This window comes from Typopeltis vanoorti, chromosome 23 (assembly GCF_054136105.1).
Source record: "Typopeltis vanoorti isolate ZY-2024b chromosome 23, IOZ_Tvanoo_1.0, whole genome shotgun sequence".
Classification (NCBI taxonomy): Eukaryota; Metazoa; Arthropoda; class Arachnida; order Uropygi; family Thelyphonidae; genus Typopeltis; species Typopeltis vanoorti.
The window spans coordinates 46276827-46297219 of NC_143571.1; the positions used below are offsets into that span (position 1 = coordinate 46276827).

General features: G+C 36.0%; 1 protein-coding gene across 1 annotated transcript in view; it reads left to right on the forward strand.

The window, feature by feature from the left end:
• The window catches only part of LOC150093819 (histone-lysine N-methyltransferase 2C-like), a 1065326-nt gene that overhangs the window by 49658 nt on the left and 995275 nt on the right, over positions 1–20393 (forward strand). The window contains exons 4-5 of the mRNA XM_090412524.1: positions 1528–1733; positions 10479–10551. Of these exons, the coding sequence (XP_090268650.1) occupies positions 1528–1733; positions 10479–10551 (279 nt within the window). The remainder of the gene's footprint in view (positions 1–1527; positions 1734–10478; positions 10552–20393) is intronic.

Here is a 20393-nt window from a genome sequence, read left to right on the forward strand (position 1 = left end):
GATTTGCAGTTGAAAATGAGTCTTCTGTAGAAGTTGTTGGGTTTCAACTCAAGACAGGCAAACTAGCCAGAGAATATATAATTGATAGACAGTAATAACTGTCCCAGTCATAGTATTAATTAGCCCTTGGTATCATGTTGCTTCCATCACAAAAACCTTGTACAGTCATGTTTTTTGTGAAATCATGACTGTACATGGATGGTACAGACCATGAAGTCTAAACACAAGAGGGCATGATGATTATTACCTAAAATAATCTCAGTTAAAAAAAAAAATTAAAATCAAATTTTGTTTTTAATTAGTATCTGCTAAAGTCGAATCACCACTTTTAACAGATAGTAGACTGATATATTGATATGCAGAAGCATTTCCTGCATGAGATCTGAAACAAGGTATCTGTTTGTTAATTAGAATCATTACAAGTAGTTGTAACTGCCCACTTCAAGATAGATAATATTAAAACAGTCTTACCCAAGCTAATGGAGTGGATAGCATCCGTGTTCTTCAGTGTATAAGCCATATGTTGAATTCATATTGGCATGAATACAGTAAACCCTCGATTTAAAGGACAAAATTTCCGGTCCTTATGTCACATGTGAAAATTAACACCCTGTTAATTTTAAAATGCTTTTAACCAAGATTTGCTTATAATTAAATTAATAGGTTATTTTTTGTTATTAATTTCCTGTTATTTTTAACAAATTTTGACAAATAGGCCATCGTATGTTGGAAAAACACTGTAATAATTTAACCGACATAAATGAGTCACTGCTCATAAAACATGTTCGGCGAATGATTTGCACGTGATCACACCAATCGCACTGTAATTGGTTCTTTTGTTGTGTGGCGTGACTTTCTGCAGCAGTTTTAATGCATACCAGCCGATGCATTCGGAAAATCTACTTTATTATATAACGGACTTTTGGATTTAATGGACACCCCCCCCCTCACCCGAATTAGTCCGTTATATCAAGGTTTTGCTGTATTTATGAATATCTTTTGTGATTATTCTTATCACCTAGTGTGAGATTACTACCCTTCTTATTTCAGATCAGAAGTGGCTTGAACAAGTTTTGTGTTTGGTCTCTAGAGTAGGATTTTGACATATTTTTTCCTCTTTTTTTTTTTAATCATAACAAAAGAATCATAAACAGCCATAAAAAAAAGATGCATAATTTTTGCAGTTGCATTCTTGTATCATTTATTATTATCACAATAGTTGAAGCCAGAATCATTTTTGATGTATGTAATGTAGACATAATTTTGTTTCCAATATTGCCATGAAAATGGTCAGATTGAAATGACAAATTTGATGGTATTAAATACCTTCATTGAATTTTATGAAATAATTATTGTTTGAAATAATTTTTGCCATTAAAAATGGGATTATAATAGGGAGTCTTTTAATCACGCACCCCCACACACATCAGCTTCATACTTTTATTTCATAGCAGATAAAAATTAATAGTTTTAAGTAACCAACAAGAATGTCATCAAATGGTTTTTGATGTACAATTTTCATTCTAGATTCCCAGGCAGACCAAGAATGAGGACACGAGAGATGGCACACCGAGCCATTATTTTGCCTCCAGGATCAGCTCACTTGGTTTCATCATCATCATGTTTGGATAATTTACAAACTCCTGAAAATCAAGAAACTAGTTCATTGTTAACGCCCCTATCAGGATTTCAAGTTGACTGTCATAGCCATAGTTCAAATCCTATAGAAATTGGTAAGCTTATTTTTGTGAGATAAAATGTTTATACTGTCAGATGTGTAACAGTAATTTACTTTTATGTACAATATGTACAGAGCAGCTGAAAGTACATTGAGGAAATTTGTCATGTTACCAGTTATACCACACATTACTTTTAAATTAACTGGCATTTTTATCTTACTTACAATGTACATTTAATTTAGAAAAAGTATTTATGCAGTGTAACAATTGCATTAATTCACACTTCAAATGTTAATGCAAATATCTGTACAAAAATAAATGTATATCATGCAAAATTTATCTGTGTTTATGTTAAGCAATTTGTTATACTAAGAAAGAAGAAAGAGTGGAAAAATCAATTCGTTACAGAGAATGACTGTTGAATCAACAGTGACAAAGTGAACTTAATGAACAGGCAAAAAGATACAAGTTCTATTTCTTAAATGTGATTGACTATAAATAACAAATTAGTGTTCTTGTTACAATCAGAAAATATTTCTAATGTGACATTTTATTTATTGTATAGATGTGTATAGAAAACACTTAGAAACAAAATTTCATAATATACATTGCTTGTTACACTGGACTTTCTGTGCTAAAATGATTAGCAAAGAAAGTCCAGTAATAAACACAGCATTTTGTTGCTTAACATAAAGATATCAAAAGAAACACAGGTGATTTGTGCATAATTATGTGTTTATTTTTTATTTTTCTCCAATTATTTACATTAACCAAAACAAAGAAGACAGAAATAAGTGAGATTATTCTAAGTAACAAATACAAGATATTATATTCAGTCAGTAATGATCAGGGAAATGACAGAGTATCTGTAGTACTCACCAGTGAATACGAAGATAATCTTCTCGAATGGCAGGCAATATCAAGTAGAGTGATGTGGGCAAATATCTGATTGGGGAACTGGACAATGAGACTTAATTGTGCCTATGTTCCCAAAGAAGGTTCTACTGAGAAGAAGTTGAGGAATTTTTCGAGGCATTACAGAAAGCAGGTGACATAAAGAGAAAGGAAAAGTTGGTCCTTGTTGGAGATCTAAACAAAGTAGGTAATGATATCAGACGTTATTTGGTTTGATGTAAAATCAGGTGTCAGACAATGGTGCACATTATCTTCACTCTTCTTCATGATATATGGATTGCATTATGAAAGAAAGTAACATTAAACCTGATATTAGAATCTTATTTACATTTGCTGGTATACATTGATTCCATTATTAGGAGTATTCTGGAGATATCATACTTAGCTCTTTACTTTATGCAGTTGATGTACTCCTAAACAAATCGAATTCAAGTCTCCAGGATTTTCTTACTAAATTAAATAACATCTCTAACAAATTTTGCATGAAAATCAGTAATCAGAAGCCCAAGATCATTTGCTTGTTTTGTAAAACAATAGGTGCCAGTATGCATTTGTTGCTAGCAGGAAAAATTGAAAATTAAAACGATTCTGCATCCATATGTCACATGTCAATGTCAATAAAGGTAGTGGTACTGTATCGTTGTGTACTGTCTCAAAAAAAGTGCTAACAAAGACTCAAGAACATAGGAAACTTCAACTGCATTCTGAATGGAGAATATATAGAACAAGTAAAATATATCATCTATTTAGGCATACAGTGAATATGAAAAATTAAAAATGGAAGTAGACAACAGAAAAACCAAAGTTAGATGGTGGAGAGCTAGCTGATTAAATTTATATGGAGGAAGAGAGAAATTAGCCAAAACACTAAGCTAGCAGTATATAAGATGGTCTCCAAACAAGTTTTAAGTTATGGATCTGAGAGTTTGGGTTAGAATTAAAGCAGTAAGTCAAAGACCAGAAGCCATATGATAGAATCATATTGGAAATGAAAGCTATTAGGAAGGAAAGTGATGTTAAGTGATTTGCTCTGCTCACACATTCTTGAATGTGTGAGCAGAGCAAATCTAAGGTGTGATCATTTAATCAGAATGGTAAAGGAAAGGTTTGCAAGAAAGGTATTTGATAGCGAGATGCTACTAAAAAAAAAAAGACCCAGAGGAAGATCAAGATCTAGATGGATTTGCTTCTGTCAGAAGTGGTGCCCTAGAAGAGAGCTTTTGTAACTCAGTCAGTATAGATGAAGCCCTTTGGTTTGGAAACCTGGATTTCATTCCCATCCAAGATGTGAGAACCTTTATCTGGTCTTGACTAAAGGTGAGTTAGCCAGTCTCATATGGAGGTGGGGGGGGTTCACCCAGAAATTCAGGTTTTTTGTCCCCAAGAACAGGAATACCAGCCACGTGAAGATACACTTCTAGTCATAAAAAAAATTGTTTCCCCCACCTCCCTAATGCCAAACTCTGCAACAAGCCGGTTGGGGTTTTGCACAGCCGCATAATCATAGCAAACCCTGCACTAAGCTGGATAAAAGTGCTATAAAGAGGAAAAAGAAGTGTCTAGAAGACTGAAATATTAGATTGACAATATTGGAGTGCTAACAAGTAATGGACTAATTTTTAGGAAAATTATGATGCAGGATTAGTAACAATGCATGCTTAATCATGTAGTATTCCTTATAGTATCTTGTATACCCCTCCCCCCCCTTGAGGATACATTTCAGAAAATTGATGAAGATGAGACAGGAGTACTAGTAGGAATCAGGATAGGTGAGAAAGAAACTGAAGCAGAAGAAATAAAGGAAGGTATTAAGAAGTAGAAATTTGTGAAGAGGGATTTGCTGGTATACATCGATTCCATGATTAGGAGTATGCTGGACGGATGAGCAATGAAACAAAAGCGTATCCTTTCTTTTAGGTTTACACGGTGATCCGAATGCATTTTTGAAAATTATGGAGACAACTACCGTGTTTGAATAAAAACTTTAGTTTAATATAACTAAAATCTACATTCGACGTTTCGACCTTTATGTCGAGGTCATCTTCTGGAGCATACAAATATACATAGGAAACAAACTATACTACAATCAAACTGGTTCGTTAAAGACACTGGTCAACCGCTACCACAATTGTTGGCCTGACTTCTGGTGAAAAAAAAAAATAAATAAAATAAATAAATAAATAAAATTTAAAAAAAAAATTATACATCAATGCTAGAGTCCAAGGTGACAACCTAAAAATGGCTGTTTTTATATATTATCCTTCATAGCACTCTACAGTCAAGTTCAGTATGTGTGGTAAGTCATCCACCATAGGTAGCACTTGCAGCTGACTCCTTGTGCTTCCATACTGGGATGGAAGCACAAGGGCATCATCAAATGGATTGAGCTAAGGAAACATTGTAATATATATAGTAAGATTATAGCACCTTTGCTGTTGATCAAACAACTTTGCTCATCGCTTTAAATTATGGATGCCAAGAAATTATATTCTTGGTTTAACCCTTTATCCAAGTGTAAGCAAACGTAGTTTTCACCTGAAGTAACTTCAGGACAGGGCAACTTGTATATACAAGCTGATTACTTCACATTACTTGCCTTGGTATCCCATAATACAAAGCACATATCCTTATGGACATGTATAATGCTATGCATTATGGGAAGGGTCACTACCCTTTTTGACCTTTATTGTAGTCTCATTCATGGGAGTCAGATCCAGAAGTGATACCAAAGTTGAATGATGAAAAGTCATGTTGGAAGTTTTTCCACTTGGTTATATTAAAATTACAGATGCCAAGAAATTATATTTTTGGTTTAATTCTTTATCCAAGTGTAAGTAAATATAGTTTTCACCTGAAGTACTTCAGGACAGGTCAACTCATATAAATAAGCTGATTATTTCTCATCACTTGCTTTCGTATCCGATAATGCAAAGCACATATCCTTACAGACATGTATAATGTTATGCATTATGGAAAGGGTCGCTCCCAGTCCAGTTTTGACATTTATTGAAGTCTCATCAGTGAGAGCCAGACCCAGAAATGATACCAGTGATATTCTTGGTTTAAGGTCTAATCCTTTATCCAAGTGTAAGCAAACATAGTTTGCACCTGAAGTAACTTCAGGACAGGGCAACTCATTGAGGTACAAACTATGTTTGCTTACACTTGGATAAAGGATTAGACATTTGGAGAAAAGAGCAAAGCTAATAATAATGGCAAATACCTGTTGGATTTCTGCTCAGGACATGGACGGGTTATTACTAACACCATGTTCCAACATAAAAATGTGCACACATTCACATGGAGAGAAGAGGCAAGGAATAAGAAAAGTCTCATTGACTATGCTATTGTTGATAGTGATGTTTTCTCTCTGGTGCAGGACACCACAGTGTACAGAGGATTTGAAATTGGGAGCGATCACTATTTAGTCTTGAGCAGGATATATCGAAAAGATTAACATGTAAGAAAGTTTTAAAGCGAATAAAAGTTGAGCAGCTCTCAGATGTGAACTGTAGACTAAAATACACAAGGCTTATTGAAGAAAAAATGAAAGAGTTTGAGAACAGGAACCAAACCTTGGAGATTCAGTAGCAAGCCTTGAAGAAAACCCTGATTGATTAAGCCAGAGAGGCATGTGGTGAGGTTGTCTGCAAGGATAGAAAAATCAGAACTCCATGGTGGACACAGGAAGTTAAAGAGGCAGTGAAGGAAAAGAAGAAAGCATATCAAAAGTTCCTGGCAAATGACTTGGCTTTTGCTCTTAGAGAATACAGAGACAAATGTAAGAAAGCGAAACACTGTGTAAAACTAGCTAAACAAAAGTCATGGGAGGTTTGGCAAGAACATGGAAAATTAATATCAAGAAAGTTGTAAGATATTCTGGAGGTTGTTGAAGAAGCTTAGAAATGGAGGAAAGAGTGCTGTAAAAGGAGTTAGAGATGATAAAGGTGACATGAAAACAGGAGAAAAAGATATCCTTGAAGTATGGAGTAATTACTTCGAAAAATTGCTAAATGAAACAAGCAGTATAGCACAGTAGTAAAAAACACTCAACAGGCATACAGCCAGGAATATATATCCATACTTGAAGTAGAAAAACCCATTAAAGGCTTGAAATGTGGAAAGGCAGCAGGAATAGATGATATTCGACCAGAAATGCTGAAGTATGGTGGTATAAAAGTCTTATAGTGCTTCACTGCATAGTTCAGAAAGCCTGGACAGAGGGACGAATTCCCGATGATTGGAGTAGAACTCTAATAGTGTCCATATATAAAAAGGGAAATAAAATTGAATGTGAGAATTACAGAGGTATTTCCCTACTGAGTGTTCCTGGCAAGATCTATGCAAGTATACTTGAGAAACGGTTGAGAAGAATTGTGGAAGAAAAGCTTGGTGAAGAACAAGCTAGATTCAGGCCAAATAGAGGCTGTCAGGATCAGATCTTCGCTTTACGACAAATAGTCGAGAAAGGATGGGAATATAACAAAGATCTGTATTTAAGTTTTGTTGATCTGGAAAAGGCATATGACAAGATGCCAAGCAAGAAGCTATTCAATATGCTACAGTTATATGGTGTCAATGGGGCATTGTGTCAAGTAATACTTAGTCTGTATTTGAGTTGTAAGTCGGCAGTTAGAATTGAAGGATGTACAGGAAGATGGTTTAATGTTAAATCTGGTGTGAGACAAGGATGTACATTATCCCCTCTGTTATTCATTATATATATGGATCACATTATGAAGGAAAGTGGTATTAAACATGATATCAGAATTGGAGATGTTAATGTCAGCTCTTTGCTTTATGCGGACGATGTTATACTTCTTAATAAATCTGCTATAAGTTTGCAAGATTCCCTGACTAAATTGAATAACTGTTGTAATAGATATGGTATGAGGGTCAGGATTAAAAAGACAAAAACAATGAAAATAGGCAGAATTGTTGAAAATGTCAACTGTGTTGTGAACGGGGAACTTGTGGAACAAGTAAAACATTTCAGCTACTTAGGCACGATTTTTAGTGAAGAAGGTAAATTAAATAGGGAATTAGACAACAGAATCAACAAAGTTGGTATGGTAGGAAGTCAATTGAATAAATTTATATGGAATAAGAGAGAAATTAGTCGAAACACTAAATTAGCTGTATACAATAGTGTTCAAACCAGTTTTAACTTATGGATCTGAGAGCTGGGTGAGTAGTAAATCAATGGCAATATCATATTAAAAACGAGGATATTAGGAAAGAACTTGACATTGGCAGCATTCAGGAATGCATTAGCGGAGCTGATCAAAAGGGGTATGGTCACTTAAACAGAATGGGCGAGGAAAGATTAGCAAAACAAGTATTCTCTGCCAGGTTGGCAGGAAAACGACCCAGAGGAAGACCAAGATATAGGTGGATTGATATGGTACAATGTGCCTTAGACGATAAAAATATAAGATCTGATAATGATAATATTGGAGTCTTGACAAGTAATAGATTGATTTGGAGGAAAATTGTAGATAAGAAGTTAGTAATTATGTAAATTTTTCATGTAGTACTATCATATCCTGTACACCCCTTGAGGGTACATGTCAGGAATTTGATGATGATGACCAAAAATATCACTGGTATCACTTCTGGGTCTGGCTCCCACTGATGAGACTTTAATAAATGTCAAAACTGGTCTGGGAGCGATCCTTGCCATAAAAGCTCCATTGCCGTAAATGCCTTGTTATTTCTGCATGATTTATAGAGGTGCCAAGTTGAAGAGGAAGGGAACCAGTAGGATACCTTAGAGTTCTGTAATTGTGCCATTGTCCTTTAACTTATGTATTAATAAGATTTGGATGATCTTGAGGGTAATATCCATTTTAATTTCTGATGATGCAAAGTTTGGAAGGATGATAAGGGATATAGCTGATACAGAATCTCTTCAAGCTGATTTGAGCAGACTTCTGTATACCCGAGGTCATTGTAGACAAAGTATCATATTAATGGGATTTTTTTTTTGCAAGTTGCATTAAAGCTTGAGACCTGGAGGTGGGGGTGAACAGAGAGAGTTAAGGAACTCCAAGGTAGTTATCATCAGATGGATGCAATGTTTGAAGAGAACTCCAACATATAGGAATAAGGAAAATATTCTTCCACTTTACATCAAATTTTATAAAGCAATGTCTTTACTGTTGTGTTCAAATTATATTCACCTCCATTCTGTGGAGATGGAAAAGAGTTAAAAAGATATGGTTGAAGTGACTAAGGTGATATCTAGCAAAATTGTGCACATGAGATTACTAAACAAAAGTATGTTTTATTGATTATAAGAAAACTTTTGATTTCTTAGATCACAACGGACTGTGCATTGTAAGGAGATCAATGGGAATACCTGAGCATCAAATTCTCTTGATGAGAGAACTGTTGACAACCAAGAAGTTTCAGTAAAAAGTCTTTGAAGAAAGACACAGTATTTGATCGATAAAAAGGGATGCAGCAGGGTTGTATACTGTCACCCTATCTTTTTAATATTTATAGTGAATATATTATGAGAATGGCTGACATAGACAAAGATCCAGCTTGAATTAAGATTGGTGCAGAAAATTAAATAATTTAAGATATGCAGATAATACAACCCTCATAGGAAGATCTTGAGTAGTTGATTCTATTTGTTAAGACAGAAAGCAATAAAGCTAGGCTTAATTTAAACATCGGCAAAACAAAAGTGATGCCTTCTGGTAATTTAGATGAATTTATGATAGAGGTAGGTTGAAAACTAATGATTTACTGGGGTCCAGAATAACAAATGATGGTAAATGTGAAGATGATAGAAGGATAGCCATGGGAGAAAAAAAGCTATGTTATGACAAAAATTATGAAAGACAGATAAGTTAGTAAGGCCACAAAAAGTTAGAATTACAATGGTATTTCCACTAGTGATGTATGGATATGAAAGCTAGATTATTAAGAAGAAAAACAGAAGTGAATCGATTTATTTGAATTATGGGTGTAGAAAAAACTATTAAGAATTCCATTGATTCCAAGAATGACTAATAAGAAGGTTTTAGAGAATATAAAGACAGTGTTCATTGTAAGCCATGATTGTTAAACAGAAGTTAATGTACTTCGGACATATTTTGCAAGCAGTTGAATCATTGGAAAAGGCAGTTATGTTGGGGAAAATTGAAGGTATAAGGAGAGGAAAACTGCAAAAGAGTTGGATGGACAACATAAAGAAACTTACCAACTTAACTTGCAATTGCTGAAACAAGCAATAAGAGGTCGAGTGAGATAGAGGGCCTTTGTTCATGTTATCACCAAGAGTCGAAAGCAACTGGGTGAACACATAACAACAATTCTTGAGAAATAGACAAATGAAAAGAGATATGATAGAAACATAATTTTGTAAGGGAATTTTCATTGAGACACAAATGTTATTTTGTAGCATTCATGGTAGACAGAAGAGGAACTTGGGATGGTCTCTGGAAACTTAGTAAGGATGATGTTAGGAAGTATGCAAGATCCAGGTTCTTGTCATGTTGTGAATGTGGAAGGGCTACCATTGATGTTCAAAGGGAGGTAGATATGTAGGCAATGAGTGACATATAAGTGGTCCTCCCTTAATAAGGCCTTGGACTCCATAAATATCAGAAAATTTCTCAGCTTTGATTATTTTCAGAACTTCTGTATACATTTTCTTTTCATTATGATGGCCATTTTTTATCTTTTATTAAAGCTGGATCTCTTCCTATTTTCAGTGCCCTGTGAACTGTTGTAGAAACACTTTGCACCCGTTCAACATATAATCAGTAATATAATTGTTAATTGGTCTTTTTATATTGAATTTTGTCTCTAGCATAACCATTTTGCTTTTTTGATTAATTTCAATTTTCTCTATTCTCCCTGTTTTCATAGTAGATGAAATGAATGTATCATGCTCCATCTTCAAAAAAGCAATACCTGAAGAAATATTTCCACCGAGTAATTGGTATGTAATATTTTTTGGTATCAATTATGTTAAATACTGTTTCTTTAAACATTATAAATAATATTTTATTTATATTTCTGAATTGTTGTTTCCCATTTTTTTACCCCTCCATGTGGGGCACCTGTTCATGGTGGAGGGGACCTCCCAGTGATGGTACTGGCGCTTTTCTTCCCATATTCTTTGCTCTACTTCTCCTGAGTCTTTTTCATTATCCTTTTTCCAGACCACCATCACTGGGATCCAATGCCCTGCCGCCGTGTTTGCTGTGCGGTGTGACCCATGGACATCCGGAACGGGGGATCCTGGTAGTCTTGCACTACTTTGGCCCCTGCTTTGGCAAGACGGGCGGTCCTGGATGGCCCAGCCAGGATCAATCGGCTAGTGAGCTTGCCTGTAAGAGTCAACGGTGTTGCAGTAAGTCTCTCACCTGGGGTCGCGATCCTAGGCCTGCTGCAGTGCCAGTATAGCGTCCAGGGTAGCCCTGGCGTTCCACTCCTGAGCGTAGTGTTAGCTTGCCGGGTAGTGGCGTCCATGTGTGGCTCTGTGGTGAGTGGGGAGCTCTGGCACCGAATTAAAATTGCATGATGATATAGACACAGCATATGGAAACAGAAGTGAGAAACAAAAGATATCAGATACTAACATAAATGTACCAACCTTTTTAATCATTCATGCAACAGGTGAAAAACCAATTGGGAGAATGTCACCCTTCTTTATCCAAAAAGGTTTAGAAGGACTGGCAGGACCTCCCAGAACTGTCAAGAAATTGCGTTCTGGTGATATCCTCGTGGAAACAGTGTGCAAACAACATTCTGAGAAACTACTGAGAGCAACGACAGTGGGTGGAATACAAATTGCAGTAACACCTCACAGAACACTCAATTCTAGTAGAGGAGTGATATCAGAATGGGATCTCCTTGATGTTCCTGATGAGGAGATATGTTCAGAGCTTAAAGATCGAGGAGTGACTATTGTGAGGTGCATTCTTACTTTTGATACACCTAGGCCTCTGACATCTGTAAAAGCAGGGTATCTCAGCTGTCCTGTTAGAATGTACATTCCTAACCCGCTGAGATGCTTTAAATGTCAAAGATATGGACATGCCCAAACTGCCTGTCGTGGTTCTACTACCTGTGCCCAACGCGGTAGTAAAGAACATGATAATAAATCTTGCTGTGAAAAAAAGCTAAATGTGTCAACTGTCAGGGAGATCATCCAGCATACTCATGTGCATGTCAGAAATGGAAAGATGAAAAAGAGATACAAAAAATTAAAACAGAACCAAACATAACATATCAGGATGGAAAAAGAAAGCTGCCCACCATTACACCTGTTCTACGATCCTGTTATGAAAAAGTAACAATTAAAAAAGTGCCAACAGCAACTCAAACATGTATGTCTATTCCACAATTTGATAATTTCACCATACCTGAACTTTATGATTGTAAGTGCTTCTCTGTTGAGCGCATTAATCACAAGACCTATGGCCTTACTCCAGAGACAACTTCAAAAATGGTCCTATTCGATGAAAACTCACCTCTCAAAAAATTATGGTGGAGACTTCACTCAAAGATAAACCACCAGACACTCGCACATAAAAAATGGATACCTCGATACCCACCGAAAGCAAACTAAGCGTACCAACTGACCCTAACGCATTTGATATTTTGAACACTCTACCAGAGGAAGAGATGGACACTGGCCATCTGTACTTCCCTAAAACAGCGGATAAATATAAATCTGACAAAGGTAAGCCCTCAACCTCTCGAAAACCAGACAAGTCAATAAAATCAAGACAATAGGAAAATTTTTACAATGGAACTGTCATGGGATCTGCCAGAATATTGACGATATCAAGATGTTGTTGCAGAAACACAAACCTTTCTGTTTCTGTCTACAGGAAACTTACTTAAGACCCAATGAGAACTGTACCTTTTGGAATTTCACTGTTGTACGTAAGGATAGAACTGGAGATGGTCCTACTCACAGAGGAGTAGCTATCCTGGTGGGCAGTCATATTCCTTTTCATCAGGTCCAACTTAATACTTCTCTGGAAGCAGTAGCGATTCGCTTCTCTGTGGGATTTCTTATTACAGTATGTTCAATTTATTTACCACCAAATGCTGAGTTAAATGAAATTGATCTTGATAACCTTATCTCGCAACTGCCTGAACCCATACTTTTGATGGGTTCAGGCAGTTTATGGCGTCACAATACTCCATGGGGTAGTGCCAACACTAATAGATGAGGTCGAATCATTGAAAAAATTCTTGATAATAATAACCTTTCCCTTCTAAATAATAAACTCAATACTTTCTTCCAAATGCCTACCCGCTCATATTCTGCAATTAATCTTACAATCTCTTTCCCTTCCATTCTTCCACTGCTCATGCAGGACGTTGAAGAGAACATATATGAAAGTGATCACTTTCCTGTTCTTTGTACAATGTTTTCACAGGAACCATGTTCACCCACACGGATACCTATATGGAAAATGGACCAGGCTGACTGGAACACTTTCTCTCATCTTGCAAAATTTAATGCTGATGCCATCAGTCAAACACTTATCAATGAAGCCGTAAAATATATAACAGAATGCATTGTCCAGGCAGCAACAACCTCCATCCCAAAAATCATCATCTTGATTTCCAGTCTATCCAAAGCCTTGGTGGAACTCAGAATGTCAGGCAGCCAAAAAAGATTAACACAGAGCATGGAGCATATTTTGTAGATACCCCACCACATCAAATTTAATAACTTTCAAGCGTGCTCGAGCCAAAGCATGTTATGTAAAGACGTCAGAGTCAAAAACAATCATGGATCCAATTTACTACATCAATTAATCAAATGACCAGTCCGAAAATTGTATGGGATAAAATCTGGAAAATGAAAGGCAGATATAGTACACATTGTCTGTCTACCTTAGACTATAATGGAAGTGTTCTTGCTGATCCCAAAGCTATTGTAGATGCTTTGGGAGAAACTTTTGCTGAAATCTCAGCAACAACTTGATATTCTCCAGAATTTTTAATACCGAAAGAGCAGCAAGAGAAACAAAGGCTTAATTTTTCTACCAACATTGTTCAGCCATATAATGAGCCATTTGTCAAAGAGGAACTAAAAAGAGCTCTCCTACAATCTCACCCTAGTGCAGTAGGACCTGATGACATCCATTATGAAATGATAAAACATCTGCCATCATCTTCTGTGGATCTTCTTCTCTTATTATACAATAGAATAAGAGTTTCCAAATTCCTGGCATAAGTCAATTGTCATTGCTATCCCAAAACCAGGAAAAGATCCAACACAAGCAAATAATTATCGACCCATTGCTCTGACGAGCTGTCTTTGTAAGATTCTAGAGAAGATGGTTAATGGCAGATGTCTCTGTTATTTAGAAAGCACCAGTCTTCTCTCCAATACACAATGTGGCTTCCGTAGACATCGATCAACTTTAGACCCTTTGGTTTGATTAGAAACTTGTATAAGAGATGCATTTCTGAAGCGAGAACATTTGTCTCAGTTTTTTTTTTACATGGAAAAAGTTTATGACACAGCCTGGAGATATGGCATATTAAAAGACCTTTGTAACGTAGGTATATTTATTAAAAACTTTCTGTTCAGACGAACTTTCCAAGTCAGAGTGGGAAGTATGCTATCTCGACCATATCATCAAGAACAAGGTGCTCCCCAAGGCTCTGTCTTAAGTGTAACCCTTTTTGCTATTAAAATTAACTCAATCATTGAACAGCTTCCTCCCACTGTAGACAATGCTCTATATGTTGATGACTTCACAATTTACTGTCACTCACATAACATGAGGGTAATTGAAAGACAACTTCAGCAAGCAATTGATCATGTCTCTCTGTGGGCTCTTAATAATGGGTTTAGGTTTTCAACAGAGAAAAGCGTCTGTGTACACTTCTGTTGAAAACGCACTCATCACCCAGATCCTGAAATAAATGGGACATACTGTTATTCCAGTAGCTACAGAAACCAAGTTCTTGGGACTCATCTTTGACAGAAAACTCACATTTCTAGCACATATTCGTCAACTAAGAGAAAAGTGCAAAAGAACTTTGAATCTCCTTTGCACTCTATCCTCTATTGAGTGAGGTGCTGATCGAGCTTCATTGCTCCATCTTTATCGTGCACATATACGTTCAAAGTTAGATTATGGGTCCCAAGTCTATGGTTCGGCAAGACAGAGTAACCTACGATGGTTGGATTCCATCCATCATCAGGGTATACAGATAGCTACTGGTGCTGTTCGTACTTCACCCACTCAAAGTCTCTATGTTGAAGAAATGAACCAGCTCTATCACTTCGACGGAAACAGTTGTCTCTTAAATACGCACTAAAAATAAAATCTCTCCCATATCACCCTACATGGAATAGTATCTTCTCTCTGCATTGGGAAGCTCAATATCACACATCAAACTGCTATACATCCTTTGGGTATGTATTAAAGAAACTGTGCAAGCTGTTAGTATAAATGTTGACAACATTAGCTACACTAACAGCGTTCCTCAATGGCAGGTTTGCACACCATCTTGTAACCTCTCACTTTGTCAGCTACAGAAATCTTATACCCCATCATCCATTTACCTGCAATTGTTTAATGCACACAGAGCAGCACATGCTGATTTCTTACCCATCTATATTGATGGTTCAAGAATTAACACCTCTGTTGGCTGTGCTGCTGTGCTTCCTGACATTATTATCTCAAATGAGATCCCACCAGACTGCAGTAATTATACAGCAGAGTTACATGCCATTCAGCTTGCACTTGTGCATATAAAAGAAAATTGCTACCAAAAGTGTATAATTTATAAAGAGCTCAATGAGTCTGTATATATATATATATATAATCCACATCCAGTACTTTATGAGGTGCTCACAAAATGAAAATCCTTTATTTTGATGTTCAGTTCTGCTGGATTCCCAGCCACATCGGAATTAAGAGAAATGAGGCTGCAGATGCAGCTGCTAAATCAGCTCATACTTTCCCCACATACTGTTTGACAGTTCCATATACAGACTACAGACAGCTTATAAGATCAAAGCTCAGTGGGAGTCAACATGGCAAGAAGCCATGTTAACTCCCACTGAGCTTTGATCTTATAATTGCTCAGTGGGAGTCAACATGGCAAGAAGCATCAACAAACAAATTATTTAACATTAAACCTGAAATTAAACACTGGCATTCTAGTCAACGTACAAAGAGAAAGGAGGAGGTTGTCCTTGCTAGGCTCCGCATAGGTCACAGTCACCTTGCGCCCTCTCATTTACTGAGAGCTGATGACTCTCCCATATGTGAAAAATGCAACACACATCTCACTATTCATCATATTCTGATAGATTGTCAAAATTTACACCTATTCTAACCAAGCCATATACACTCAGGGAAATGCTAGCAGACTCAGACAAATTGCATGATGTTTTTAATTTTTTAGAAACAATTAATTTGTACAAACACATTTGACTATAAATTTGTTTATATGTAAATACTTTTTTGCTTAACTTAACTTTTATATATACATATTATTCATTAGGTTAAATCTGACCAATTATGTATTACCATAGGCTTTGATCTTGTATATTTGTATCACCCTGCTGTAATTTTGTTAATATGTAAATACCATAATGCTAAACTTAAATTTTATGCATCAATGCTGTATAATAATTCCTTTCTGACTCTTTAAGTATTAGTATTTAAGTATTATAGACACTGCTTTCCTTGACTTGTTTTGTATATACATATGTTAATCTATAGTTATCTATTTATATACTGCTGAAATCTCTGCAGTAATTTTGTTAATATGTATATACTGCATCACTTAACATAAATTTTGTGTATGCATCTTATTTACTACTTTATTTTTCGAATAATCATGTAGTGCTGTAGGACATCTTGCCTATTTGTATCATCATCATCATGGGCTCACTGCCCATTGATGTCCGATGCCTGCTTCACTATCTTCTTTTGGTTGTATCTTTTGATAGAGCTCTTCATTGGTGATTTTCTGTACCCATCCTATTCTTAGAATCTTCCTGTAACAAGTTCTTTCAAATGCCAAAATTCTTTTTCTTGATTCCTTATTTATTACCCACGTTTCAGATCCGTACAGTACACCACTGAAGATGCATGTTTCCAGTACTCTTAGTTTGTTTGCAGGCTGATCACTTTACTTTTCCAGATGTTATCCATGGCCTTCAGATTTGTTCTTCCATTTGCAATCCTGATCTTTATTTCTTTTTTACAGTCCAAGTCATATGTCAGTTTACTTCCCAAATATGTGAATTGTTCTACATTTTCTATATCAGTTCCATCCACTTGTATCTTTTGTTTCATGTTCTTCTCACCAAATACCATTGTCTGTATTTTCCAAGTTCATAACAAGTCCAAATCTCTTCCCTTCCTCATTTAACAGTTTCAGTATTTTTTGTAGTTCTCTTTCGTCTTCTTCAATAATAACAATGTCATCTGCAAATTTGTATACTTTCTAGTAATTCTGTTTATATGTATTGCTAAATTCTGTTTATACTGCATTGCTAAATTTAATTTTCATCCATGCATATTGTATAATAATCCCATTTTGCCTATTTTGTACTGCTATAAAGACATCTATTATAATTTTACATATATGTAGATACTGCATTCCTTGGCTTAGTGTTTCATATATTATGTATTAACTTATATTATTAACTATTTTTGCACTACTGTAATAACCTCTGACCTTGTGTGTTGCTGTGCCCTCTGCACAGAGGGCACAGCAACACACAAGGTCTAGAGGTGCTGCTTTGTGGAACTAGATTCTTGTACAGACTTATTGTTTACAATTTTCTGTAAATGCTAATGTTGTAACCTTTAGTATGGCACAGTATGACCTTTGTAGTTTTTGTGCCAAATAAACTATAAACCCAACCAACCATTTTTTTAGATATTTCAGGGATGCATTCTGTGGATACACATTTTAAAACTTAGATTTTTAGATAAACAAATAAAGGAGCAGGTTAAGATAACTTTAATTTCTTTCATAAAATAATTTGGTTTCAAATTTAGATTAAAATTTTTTAATGCTCTTTAAAATATTGCATTGTTTTCATTCATATTCTCAGAGGTAACATTAAAAATATAGCATAATAATATGGTATGCAAGGTCAAAAACAATCAGAAAAAATGCACATTTCAGTTTTGTGCTGTTTGATCTGGCTTGCTACTTAAAAATTCTTGGTGTTTGTGCACTTCAGTGTTTTAAAGTCATTTTTTTTTGATGAAGGTTCTCAAAATGTTTTTTTTAATTTTTATTTTATTCCTCTGCAAGCTTCAGAAAACTAGAAATTCTGACTATGAATGCATGCTGTATCCACTTATTCTTCATTTATATGGTTACATTTTGAAGGAAGGTGGAATTTATTATTATTATTAAGAAAGACCTCCAAAGAGTCAAGGACTCATCAAGGGTGGACACATACTACGTTCCCCAGCTATCATACTTCTTCTCGAATTCATTAACACTTCTTGCACACATAATATCCAATGTAATCTGTTCCACTTACACACCACTTTATGAGAGAAAAATCTATATCTCACCCCCCCCCCTTCGTGGCTTTAATTCTTTGCTTCGAAAGGTGCCCTCTTATCCTCTCCCCACCCTCCATAAAATGAAAACTTCCACCAACTGAAATGCTGTATGACCCCCTCTCAGAAGTTTGTAAGTCTCAGTCATTTCACCCCTCTTTCTCCTGTTGCTAGCATCTGCAGTCTGCAAATTCTCAGTCTGTCTTCATAATCAGTATTCCACAATCCTGATATTATTTTTAGCACTCTCCTTTGTACTTTTTCCACTGTATCAGAATCACAACGGAAACTAGGAGACCAGACTTGCACACAATAGTTTAAGTTAGGTCTTATCATGGCCTTGTAAAGAGGCAAAATGACATCCTATCCTTACATGTCAAAGCTTGTTTCAGCATTGCAATTCTCTTGAGTCGTATTTGCAATCTTTGTTACAATACCCCTGAACTTCAACTTCCTATCTACTAACACTCCAAGATCCCAAGCCTGATCAGTTTCTTCTAGCAAAATCCCATCAATATAATACAACTTTGGATATCTAATCATGCCAAAGTGCATGACTTTACATTTACTGACATCCATCATCCCATTCCCACATTTCCAGCCTATTCAAATCATTCTGCAAATACTGCATATTAGGGCAGATGCAGGCAAGTGTGTGTGAAGACACCATGAAGCAAATGAGGATGTGAATGAATAATAATAATAAAAAAATGTGAAAACTAGTCTCTCAGGCAACAATATCAAATGAGGTAGTCAATTAAGGATGTAAAGGTAGTTGGGGGCCCAAGGGAATGCTACAGTTTCTATATACTAATGCAAGGAGTATCAGGAATAAGAGTAAGTAGGTCAGAAGTGAGTCATTAGTGAAACTTGGCTGACAGCAGATAATGTGATCGGTTTAGTATTTTCAGGAAGGATAGTGTAGACAGGACAGGGAGTAAGGGTACTGCTACTGCTGATGAATTGCAGCCAACAAGAGTATGAGTCATTTGGACAGAAGACAGTTGGCAATCTGGTGTCAGATTGAGTATAATAGGATAAAATATAAAATTGGTTGATGCTATAGGCCAGAGAGTACCAGAAATGATTGAAAGATATGCATCAGCAGATTTCAAGTGCAAGTCGAGTAATTATGAGGGGTGGGAGCTTTAACTGGAAGGAGGAAAGATCACTTGTCAGAAAGGAAATAGGATTTTTACACTTACTGAGAGATAGTTATTTGAAGTAGTCAATTCAGGATGTAAAGGACGCTGGGGGCCCTAAGGGAATGCTACAATTTCTATATACTAATGCTAGAAGTATCAGGAATAAGAGAGAGTGGGTTTTAGCATTGGTTAGTGCAACCTAGTGAGACTTGGCTGACAGCAGATAATGTAGTTACAGGGGGTATAATGTGATTGGTTTAGTATTTTCAGGGAGGATAGAGTAGACAAGACAGGGAGTAAGGGTACTGTTGATGATAGCAGATGAATTGCTGCCAAAAAGAGCATGAGTCATTTGGACAGAAGACAGTTGGCAACTTGATGTCAGATTGAGGATAATGGAATAAAATATAAAATTGGTTGCTGCTATGGGCCAGAGAGGACAAAACATAATGAATATCGAAACATAATGAATGGCATGGATAAAACATAATAAATGTCAATTTAACTTTGAAAAGTGTAAAGTTATTCATTTGGGGATAACAAGATCACAAGCTGTGTATAGAGGGAAATGTACTCCAGGACATTGCTGAAGCCAGGGATTTGAGGGTGGTAATAGAGTGCATATTGCTAAGATAGCCAGAGTAGCTCGCAGAATTACTCAGTTATCGAAGAATACGCTGGCAAGCAGAGATAAGGGAGTTATCATTTCTCTTTATAAAGCCTGGATATGACCACATCTTTTGTTGGCTGTTAATGAGTCACACTATGATGGGTGGGGAGATCAGAGATAACCTCTTTTCTTTTTTTGAGGTAATCAATGAACTGACTGGATATCTTTTGCTTCAATGGCAGCATCAGTTTTCAGTCTTAGTTGGACTACCATGTCTTAAAGCATAAAAAATGATCTCCTCATAGATGGTCTTCCAGAAACTGCGAAGATAATTTTTTTATGCTGTTGTTGGTTTAGCAGTTCGTAATGTTGCTTTAGAGAATTTTGTTCTTGCCGTAGTTCTGTTGTCTCTTTAATTAAGTTATGCTGCCTTTCCATTAGCACTTTTATGCTGTTTTTAATTTCTCTAATGGTCAGCAATACTTCTTCAGAACTGTTATTA